This window comes from Diadema setosum, chromosome 2 (genome assembly GCF_964275005.1).
Source record: "Diadema setosum chromosome 2, eeDiaSeto1, whole genome shotgun sequence".
In the NCBI taxonomy this organism is placed as follows: domain Eukaryota; kingdom Metazoa; phylum Echinodermata; class Echinoidea; order Diadematoida; family Diadematidae; genus Diadema; species Diadema setosum.
In genome coordinates this window covers 3,710,393-3,721,587 of record NC_092686.1, presented here as the reverse complement: position 1 = coordinate 3,721,587, position 11,195 = coordinate 3,710,393, and the positions used below count along the sequence as shown (strand labels likewise).

The 11,195-nt window shown below is 38.2% G+C and overlaps 1 protein-coding gene across 1 annotated transcript; it reads left to right on the top strand.

The window, feature by feature from the left end:
• The first annotated feature begins 2,655 nt into the window (after positions 1–2,655).
• Positions 2,656–10,035, top strand: LOC140238973 (mitochondrial intermembrane space import and assembly protein 40-like). The gene is made up of 3 exons (XM_072318872.1): positions 2,656–2,890; positions 8,049–8,144; positions 9,349–10,035. The coding sequence occupies exons 1-3, from the start codon at positions 2,869–2,871 to the stop codon at positions 9,645–9,647; spliced, it is 417 nt and encodes a 138-aa protein (XP_072174973.1). The 5' UTR covers positions 2,656–2,868; the 3' UTR covers positions 9,648–10,035.
• Positions 10,036–11,195: the final 1,160 nt, after the last annotated feature.

The following is an 11,195-nucleotide window of genomic DNA, read 5'->3' as shown; positions in this document are numbered from 1 at the left end:
TCTCAGTTTCAGCTGTATAAATATAAAACTTGACTTAACCACCCCCCCCCCCCCAAAAAAAAAAAAAATGTTACATAACTGAAAGATACTCATTTTGGTATGGGTTATTTTGCTTTTACCCGTAGGGAGGCAGGATGAACTAAAAAAAGAAAAATAACAATTTTCGATTTTTTTTTTCTACTATAGGCTTCATAAAAATTGTGAGGGCATGGCATTATCAACTTGCTCATTTTACATATTCATAAAGATTGGTTTAGAAATGTTTTCGAAAAAAAAAAATTGAAAAGTGAAAATGTATCTTGTAGTCATGATCACGCCGGGCGGCGAGCAGCGGGGAGGGGGGCCGGACGCTAGGGGTCATTGGTAACCCTTCCCCCTCCCATCTTTATGGACAGAACCATTGGCTAATGTGTTTGTATGTTGTGAGTTCCTTTTTTTTATTTTTTTATTCTAATATCCTAGCATGCGTGTGGGTGGAGGGGGGGGGGGGAGGGGAGATAAATCATATTCCCATACCAAAATATCATTATATCGTCATAATTTTTGTTCTTTTTTATTTTGGGTGGTTTTGTTAAGATAAGTTTTATATTCATACAGCTAAAATGTGAGATTTTCGTCATTTCTGGTATGAAATGAGTAAGAAATTGTGAGAGCGTGATCATCAACGTGCTGATTTAAACATTCATGTAAACCGACTGGTCAAGAAGAAGTGTTTTCCGAAAAAAAAAATTAAATTTCGGACTGTCGGGCCTTATTTCATATCCGATTTTGATCATTTTTGTACTATTCTGCAGAGATTTTTTTTTCTATTACGAAATTGATAAAATCTAAGAGTGGATTTCTTCTTAATGTGCGTATTTGTCATGTTTGTTGCTGTTATAGTTCTTGTTGTTGTTTTAATTTAACTGACTGTGATTCCAAGTGATTTTCATGCAAGCATTTTTATAGAAGATGAAAGTACAGGCTGCAATGAGGGATGGACCTAGGTATTATATTCCAAGACCTCATATCTCTAACCATTTCAACTATTGCAAAGATTCTGTACAAACCACTGATCTCGATGTAAGATGTACTAGTATTATACCAGAGAGTGGGAAGTGATAGAGAGATTATCGGTTCCAAAGAGCTTTTCGCGGAGGAGAAAAATCTCTTTCGTTGTTCCCTAGCCCAAACACGACCACAGATACCGTACTAGTACACGACGTACTCTGTCGCCCTCTACGTTACACCTACGTAAACTAATGGACAGTTCGACCAATGAACAATTTGGCCGAATAAACTCTCACCCGTAGACTAGTTCGAACTTGCTAACTTCATACGCGTTTACGGCTGGGAGTTTGGTTCTAGGACATTTATTAGTAAACCTACTCGATAGACAATTACCCCAGACCCTTCCCCTGACCTTTCCCCTATGCTATAATCCTGAACATAATCCTAATCCTATCCCAAACCCTAACCAGTAATCCTTACTCTAGGAGGCATTTCATGAAGCATGAGGTCCGACAAAATTTCATTTTGCTCTCTTAGCCAATCATATGCAAGGATTTCAGTAGCTTTTACCAGTTTGTCAGACAAAATATCTGACAAAAAGCTTCATGAAATGCCCCCCCCCCCCGAACTGTTAACGGAGGAGGGGAGCTATGCAAGTGTCCTCGGAGGGTACGGTACTATTTAGATACCAGTCAAGTATCAGCTCCAAAACGGCAACAATAAAACCGCAAATGTGGTACTTATTTCTGATGGATGTGATAAATGAAGCCGCCAATCATTAAGGAACATTTCAATTATTTATATAAGCCCCATGGGTTCCTACTGATAAAATAATGAATATTAATTACAAAGTGACTCACTTTGTAAGTTATTGGGTAGTGTTCTAATGGTTGGGAACGGGCGTTGCTCTAAATGTTTTTCCAAGAGTGAATCTCTAGGAAAGAACAGAGTTTTATTATGCTTTACAATTTCCCTGATTCAGTGATTTCCTCTCATTCATTTCTCTAGTAACGGGGAGACCGGGAGGGGGCCGGGGGGCGGGTGGCGTAAACGCAGGGTTCCCCAAACCGGGGAGGTGACACAACGCAGGCTCGGTAGATATGCCACTAGGCCTACTATGTCTGTGCTGAGGAGTTGGAAGTGTGAACTCAATAACACTGATATTTTCTCGGCTCCGTGTTAAACTGCCAAGAGGATCAACATGGATTTAAAGGCAATAGGATCTATGCTTCTACCGGCATCATCACGAAACCTTCCCGATTGCTCCCTTGACAACAAATTTTGGAACAGATGATTTCTTTTGTTCTGTAGATCTAGTTTTCTCGATCTAAATGCTGTGTGAATTTATTTTAGGGGTATATACCACCTGGATGAGAGGACATACAACATTTACTCCTACTTCCACCCAATACAAAGTTCAAGTGTCCATAAAAATTTCTTTCCCATCAGCTTTTTTTTTTTCCTCAGGTCGAGTTGTCTAGCAACGGTGACATGGATATCTTAGGCCGAGGTGGCACCTTACATGTATGCCTCGCGCACTGCAAAACCCATAGAGCTGTATTATACAGCTCTATGGCAAAACCCTAGCCGCATATGCATGCAGTTTGCCCGCATGCATCCCAGTGCAGTGCACAGTGATGGATCACCGGATCACCGGCCACATGTGCACGTACTGTCTAATTGCGTAATACAACAACGTTGAAGACATTACATCATGGAAGAACGTGTAACATTTAAATGTTGAGTATGACCACGCAAGTTTGATACATGATTCCCCGTACTGTGCAGTTTCAAACTACGACGAACTGTGTCTCATTGCCTAAGGCTAAATTGTCTACCACTTTGTGAATCTGATGTAGAATTAGGTCCGAAGCGAAGATGTCTCACTGTCGAGCAGAAGGTGAGTTGCCAAAATCATTTCTATTCGTTATTCCACTGCACTGCACTGGGCACTGCACTGGGCACTGCACTGTAACGTAGAAGTTAGACATGTAAACCATGCATAGAATCTAGCTGCACTGGAGCGTATTTGCAAATTGTAGGCCTAACGTTACACTAAATACACTTGTAATTTAGTTGTACCCAAGTTGGTAAATGGTAACACTTCAGCCACACTGTCACTGCACTGTCAGTGCACTAAACTCAGTAACTATACACAGCCCAGTCGCTGTACGTACGTAGCGCGACACAGCGTATTAAACAGCGTCTGGTCGGGCTATATAAACTCAGCTGCATGGGCTGTACACTATAGTATGAATGATGCTATCATCGTGGCTATACACAGCCCAGTCGCTGTATAAATAACTATTAATATTATCAAATTGGTAATCATGTAGAAATGCACACCTACCGTTCGCTTCGCCGTTTGTCAATCAAATTTTTTTGCAGCTATTGGAGATGCTAAATTGAACCATATCAGAGAGTTTTCATGGAATTAGAAAGCCGAAAAGGTAAGAAAAATGAGAAATCGGAGTTGAAAGTGCGTCGGAAAGTTACGTCGGAAAGTAGTGCACCGATTTCGCAGAGAACGATGTCAACTACTATAATCGATTCTGGTAGTCTCTAATTAGCCGCTTACTACAATATTGAACTTAACTCGTGCAATACGTGTAGCTCCTACTTTCTTTTTCATATTTTTTCTTATTGTTAGCTCACCTGAGTTGAAGGCTCAAGTGAGCTATTGTGATATTTCTTTGTTTTCATTGCCACTATCATGATTATCACTATTCAAATTATTGATACAGATTATTCATACCAGGATTTAGACATTGATCCTTTCTTTAAAAATTATGGTAAGTATTGATTTTATCATGACAAAGTTGAAAATATTATTATCAACTTTGTCATGATAAAATCACATACATGTAATTTGAGTAGTGTTGAAAGGAATAGAATGAGGTTGAAGGAAAAGTGGAAGAAAAAAGGTTAGGCTATTAGTTACTAGGAGGGAGAGAGAAAGAGAGAAAAAAGAAGATGAGATTAAATTTATAGGCCTACAGTAATTTAATAAATTAAAGAGAATAGTATTACAAAAAGTGTATGTTATACAATCATGTAACATTGTGAACTTCTCATAAAGTGCTCATTTTACCTAAAAAGAAACAGAATATTGAAATTAAAATGGTAATATGTTTTTAATTGATAAGTTCATCTTAGGGATAGGTCTAGTAGAAAGTAATTGTTTTCATGATAGTATTTATTTTTCCATTTAATTTTTTTTTAATCATGTACATACATATATACAAAAACTGCAACCCCAGTATTTGCTTTTGTTTTGTAGTAAAAATCCATTTTGTTGTGCAATATTCATGATGGATAATTCCCATTTTTTTTCATATATCTTTTACTGTTTTGTACACATATTATCCATCCATCATTTAGTCAGTAAACAATGTTGACAGATACACAGTCACACGCAGGAGAAAATTAACTATAACGATAAAAAACAGACGCATCAAGATCACTTTCTTCCACATTTTACTGTCAAGCCGACGTAACGTGGTTAAACACCAAACAAGCGGCTGTATCACAGACTACAACAATCGATTATCATCGTTATATCGCTCTTCCACATAATCGATCATCCATCATGCTGCACTGACACAGCCATCGATCGGCGTACCTTTGAGTCAAAATTAGCTACTTTTCTTCTGTAATTGACAATGAAATTTCATGAAACCGTCAGATATGGTCCATCTTGACATTTCCGATAGCCACAAGAAGTTTTCATTGACAAATTAAGGAAGGAAATGGTAGGTGTGCATGGTGTGCATTTGTACATGATTACCATTAAATTTATACACAGCCCAGTCGCTGTTCGCACACCGTCTGATGGGGCTACCATGTAGGGCTAAATCGTGATATTGGCCCCCTCTTGTCTGCGAGTGCGTCTTCACTATACTATTAAGTATGTGCAAAGTCTATGGAGGTGGATAGCAGTCACCGGCTATGACAAAATGAATGGCAGTGTCAGTGAATGGAGTGGTGGACTAGATTTCTATTTCAGGATAATGCTGGCTGTAGTTAAGTAGGACTCTACTTTTCTCTTTGATCTGTCCTACCACTGCAAAACTTTAGACATTGGGCATTTTAAGTTCAAACACTAACAGTAAAAGTAGGCCTATTGTAAAATTTATGCAGTGTCACTTGACTGTCCGTGCACCATGACCATGCCAGCTCTTTGTGAGCTGAGACTATCAGTATCGCCATCAGCACATCACCTGTAGTTTAGTAGGAGTCACTTATTATTATGCTGTTAGAATACATTAGTAAAAACCTCAATCAAATGGAACATTCTCATAGGATATGGACCATGATATATAACATGGAATACACTGTACTGTGGAAACTCAGAATAACAATTTTAACATGTATAATGGAGTCCTTGTGACCAAGATCATTTTTTCTTTTTATCAGATATTTTGTTGTATCAGTAGACAATAAACAATACAAAACAAAGGAAATGAATTTCACTGAGACTGGAGAAATCAGTTTGTTTTATCAGGTATTTTGTTGATCAGATCTCTTCATATCGAATTTCCACTGTACCGGTTATATAGGTGTTAGAGAGTTACAAAAGCTTAGTGTCTCCATTTAGAACTAATTTTGCCATACCTCTCTGGTCTTCGTGACTACCCTTCCCTTTTTAGCTTACGCACAGATGCAAGCACATTTGGCAATTACAGTGTACAGAGTAGCAGGGACAGCGTGCATGCATCTGTGCATTTATAGCTACACAGTAACAAGGGTAGAGTAGTGTAAAGTGGTATGGCAAATGAGTGAAGGGGGGAGGCACAAAGAATGTAGGAGGTTACATACAGTGTACATGCATCTGTAAAATTCTGTTCTACTAACAAAATCTTGACATAGATTTGTATCTATGGTCATTGTAATGAAAACTAAGGCACCTTTTCTATGAAATATTCTACAATGAAAAGGAAAGACTTCAGGACATAAACAAGGCTTCCTCAAAGTCACGTCCATGGGAGATTACTGCATTCATCTTTTATCATGCACAATAGGCTGAAGAATTCATCCAATGATCTTACAAAATCTGGAATTGTAAAGTGCTGTCTAAACCCCTACTTGATGTCCACAAAACATTAGAATGTACATCCATGTACATGTAGATCTATGTGTGTACATTTCTTGCCGATTCAGCGAAGATCTACATGATGCATTGTACAACCTGTATGTCCTTCACTGCTTACCTGTACACTTTGTACAAGTTGCACTACCTGCTAGATGAGGAGCCATCATAAAGTTGTACAAACAAAAGTAGCTTTTAGATGGATGACAACAAATAAGGCTGTTATATTTATGCCTCCGCCACGAAGTGGTGCCGGAGGCATTATGTTTTCGGGTTGTCCGTCCGTCCGTCCGTCCGTCCTTCCGTCCGTCCGTCCGTCCGTCCTTCCGTCCGTCCGTCCGTCCGTCCTTCCGTCCGTCCGTAATGAATTTTGTGGACAAGGTAACTATCGAAACCTGTTGAGGTATCCTAATGAAACTTGGCATGTATGTGTATTAGGGGGTGAAGTTGTGCCTATCAACTTTTGGGTGCACATGCTCAAGGTCAAAGGTCAAAAGGTCAAGGTCAAATACATAAAATTTCACTATTTCCACCATATCTATTGAATGCCTGAAGATATTTTCTTGAAACTTAGTGTATACATGTATTACCCAATTAAGATTCTCTGGTGAAAGTTTGGGTCATGAGGTCAAAGGTCAAAGGTCAAAAGGTCAGGGTCAAATACATAAAATTTCACTATTTCCACCATATCTATTGAATGCCTGAAGATATTTTCTTGAAACTTAGTGTATACATGTATTACCCAATTAAGATTCTCTGGTGAAAGTTTGGGTCATGAGGTCAAAGGTCAAAAGGTCAGGGTCAAATACATAAAATTTCACTATTTCCACCATATCTATTGAATGCCTGAAGATATTTTCTTGAAACTTAGTGTATACATGTATTACCCAATTAAGATTCTCTGGTGAAAGTTTGGGTCATGAGGTCAAAGGTCAAAAGGTCAAGTAAAAATATTAAAACTTCTTTTTTTTCTCCGTACCTTGGAAAATTGTTCAAGGTATCTTAATGGAACATAGTATATACATGTACTGACTGGAAGTGATTATCTAGAGAATGTAGGGTTCATGGGGTCAAAGGTCAGGGGTCAAAGGTCAAGTGTAAGACTTCAAAATGTTACTATTACCCTCATATTTATGCAATGCCAGCAGGGTTATTTTTTTACACTTGGTGTATGCGTGTGTAACCTAATAGAAATTCTCTGGAAAGTTTTTTTTTTTTCTCTTTTTGCCTCAAAGGTCAAAAGGTCAAAGATCAAGTGAAAGTGCTGAACTAACTTTTTCCTCCATATCTCGGAAGTGGCTCAAGTTACCTTGAAACTTAGTACATATTATGCATGTTCTACCTGAAAGTAATTATCTTATGAATTTTAGGGTCAAGGGCCAGATGAAAATGGTAACAATTTACTATTCAATTCAGAAATTTCACTTTTTCTCCACACCTGTACCTTGAAAATTACTCAATGCCTAAATGTATGAATGGGTCAAAGTCAAGTTAAAGTCCTTAAATCCCTAGATACATGCTCTCTTATTCATCCAATTAAACCTACGTCAAGGAAGGTGAACATTCAACACATTTGTGACAAACTTGTCATTCCAATATTTTGCCAATTTTGTGAAAATGTAATCACACAGTGTCCACATGTACTATCTAGACCTATTGGGAAAATCATGCATTATGGCGGAGGCATACCAGTCGCCAAAGCGACATTTCTAGTTTTGTCTACTTTCAGACAACTTATTTTGGACAAAATGGAAAGCAATGCATGAGTATTTTAATCAAGAGTAATAACCTCATGATAACTGCATCATATCAATGTGATCCTTCCAATAGCTTTCACTTCCCATATTAAAGTCTACATACATATACAGCTGTAGACTATTGTACGCTACTTAGTATAACAATGTTTTAATGCAAGAAAGCCAAATGCACTACTTATTGAAATTCTCTGTATGTTTTACTGTTTGTGCAGGAAAGGACAAAATCTTATTTGCAACAAAGGAGGATCTCGATGCCCCAATCAAGGATGAATTGAAATACTTGGAAGAAGATGATGAAGAGGCTGAAGGTACAGTACATGATCTATTGATGTCTGGCAAGCGAGCAAACGTACAAAATGTTTGTTCAACCTAAAGGATTTGTTCAACCTAGAGGATTTGAAATTAATTGAGGATCTTCTGATCTACCCCAGATAGCATTTCAAATACTGAGGGTGGAAAATTCTATTACACACTGTGATCCCGACAAAAAAAGTAATTGTCTTGTGTGTTATATGAGTTTATCAAAGTACTTTGAAAGTATAACAGACTTTCGTCTTGAATTTTTTGTGGTACTCTTTGTAACAAGAGCTTAGAAACCATGATGATGATAATCTTTTATATTAGGGGCCTGTTACCAGGGGGGATAGGCCTATAGGAATTCCATAAAGGAGAGGCGCCTTTACAAAATTAAAGGGGAGCACATGCCCCCCATGTTTTTCTTTGTATATCTTTTGTTTTAACAGGAAATAAAGAGGGGGCGTGCGCCCGGTGTACCCCCCTCTGAATCCGCCACTGGTTACGTAAAATTGTTAACCTGAGAAAACTTGGGTTATTTTTAACAATGTTTTTTTCCTGTGTTTAAGTTAATGGCAAAATCATGCCCACCTGAGTTTTCAGTCTTACCAGAATTTTTCTCAGGTTAATAGTTTGATGGAACGGGCCCCGGGTCTCTCAGTAATCAGGGTACAAACAGAGAAAAAAAGGGAGTTGGAACCAGCAAAATCACCCTGTTAAATGAGGGCTTGTCATATCAGACATCAACACTGTACAACAAAATTCCTCTGTATTGTATGTAGTGTGTGTTAAGAGATACACTGCAGTGTAATCATGCTATTGGCATGTAAGCCATGGTTGGAGGAAAAGCTATTTTGAGTTTACAGTATGCATTGTTTGTCAATCACACAGATACAGACAGGTCCCTTGCTTTGTTTTCCCTCCAGAAGAATATGACAAGCAGGTAATAAGGTTTTGCTTGAGCATTTTGCTGGCAAACTGGCTATAAACCTGTATGCCACATACGACGGCAAGTACAAAGTAACATTGTACAATGTGCTTGCCGTAATGATAAATATTGTGAAGTTAAAGCAGATGAGGACTTTGATCAGTGTAAAACATGGTTCTTTCAAACATGATCGTTAATTTGAGCAAAATGTTTTTTTTTTTCCTGCAAAATGTTTTTTTTTTTCCTGCAAAATGTTTTTTTTTTTTTTTTTTTTCATGGTTTTCCCACAGGCTTGATTCTAGCCAACGGTGAGATCAACTGGAGCTGCCCGTGCCTAGGAGGCATGGCCAGTGGTCCCTGTGGGATGGAGTTCAGAGAGGCCTTCTCCTGCTTCCACTACAGTACTGCGGAACCAAAAGGGTCAGACTGCATAGACAATTTCCGCAAGATGCAGGAATGCATGGTATCCTACCCTGAACTTTACCCGCTGGATGACAAGTCAGAACCACATGACGAGCCGGACCAAGGTACAGCGCCGCCGGAAGGTGACAGTGCCGAAAAGCAAAAAAAAGACAGTGCAGGCAGCTAGCATGAGTCAAAATGATGAGATTATGTAATTTATATCAGAATTACAATATTTTAATGATGATTACAGTGTTGCCCCAGGGGGAGCTGTTGGCCTGTCCTGTTTTATAAAAGATTGCCAACCCTGTAACTTGGTTGATTTCCAATCAGGATTTCCATTGCACTCAAGATGGTTCGCTCGGTGACTGTTGCAGTGGTATGCATTTTCAATAATGTTCTACTTCAGACATAATTCTCATGAATGGATCTGGAATTTGGAGAAGCTATTTGTGCTGATTGAATGATGAAGACATCTGCTCCCTTGGATATGGCAAACTCTGCTCTGAATCAGCTGTCAGAGTAATGGGGGGGGGGGGGGGTCAAATGAAATCAGTATTAATGCTGGATGTGATTATACGTAAGGAAATGAATGATAAAGACATATGCCCGAACATTAAAGGGATTGATTAGTCTGGGCATTACTTCCTGTAGGAAGATTGTCAATTTTTAGTCCTCACCTACTAGAGAAATGAAGGAGATTGTCAGTTATATTGCTGCAATGTTGCAAGAAATGCCCTGGATACCCTGGTTAGACTTGTACAGGATATTCGACAACATACAAGATGCAAAATCTTTTACATGTATTTTGAGCACTTGATTACAGATTTGAGTTGACATTGGATAGAGAATGAAAACTTAACTGTAGATATTCTTGAGCTTTTTTTGGATTTTTTTAAAACTAGACTTGATGTTCATCACAAGTGAAAGTCTTGTGAATTACTTGAACAATTGGTTTGCATTATCTACCTCTATCACAGAAATACTGCAGCTTCAAGACAGTGACATAAACTCTAGCAAAATTAGAGTTAAGACACTTAAATTTTGTGTGAAAAGGACAGGTTTGAATAAAGTTCTGGCATGTGAATCAAAGATACCTAAACCTACTTATCTCAAGTTATGTGACTGAAATGTCACTAGTGTTTTGCAGTGCACTCCTGTTGTACATGTAGTTAACATAGTTATGACGATATTCTTGATACAATGAAGTAAAAATCCAGGTCCCTAAATTATCATCTTTAAATCTCTATTTTTTACTGATTGGCTATAATGAAATTTCAATTTTCAAAATGAAAGTAAACTGCCAGTCCTGAGGACTTCGCTATAACGGGAGTCACCTACAGTGTTTCTCATGTGTCATACACATTGTATAAGCAGAGAGACCAAAAATACGTAACCTGGTACACAGTATTTACTTCATTTCTACCAGAAATAAACCATTTTTGTAATGTATTATCATTCATGGATGTTGTTTCAGTTTCTTTGGCAAGGAATTCACCAGTTTCAGGTTTAGCTAGGTAGGGCAAGCCTCCAGCAAGCCTTGTGGTAAAGGGAAACTTGTGTGAACAAAGCATGCTCAAAATTTGAATACATTACCAAAATGGTCTGCTATGATATTATGTATAAGCAGAGTTATAGAGAAAGTATTTCTTTCAAGTATACAAAGTGTGAATGACGAGATTAACCCAAGGACTGTGAAGACATAATGTTGCACCACTGTGTACATGAGGGAGAT

Coding starts and splice junctions, on each gene's coding strand:
- LOC140238973 (XM_072318872.1), top strand. CDS start 2,869: ATGTCTCACTGTCGAGCAGAAG. Junction 2,891..8,048: donor GTCTCACTGTCGAGCAGAAG/GTGAGTTGCCAA, acceptor CTGTTTGTGCAG/GAAAGGACAAAATCTTATTT. Junction 8,145..9,348: donor AGATGATGAAGAGGCTGAAG/GTACAGTACATG, acceptor GTTTTCCCACAG/GCTTGATTCTAGCCAACGGT.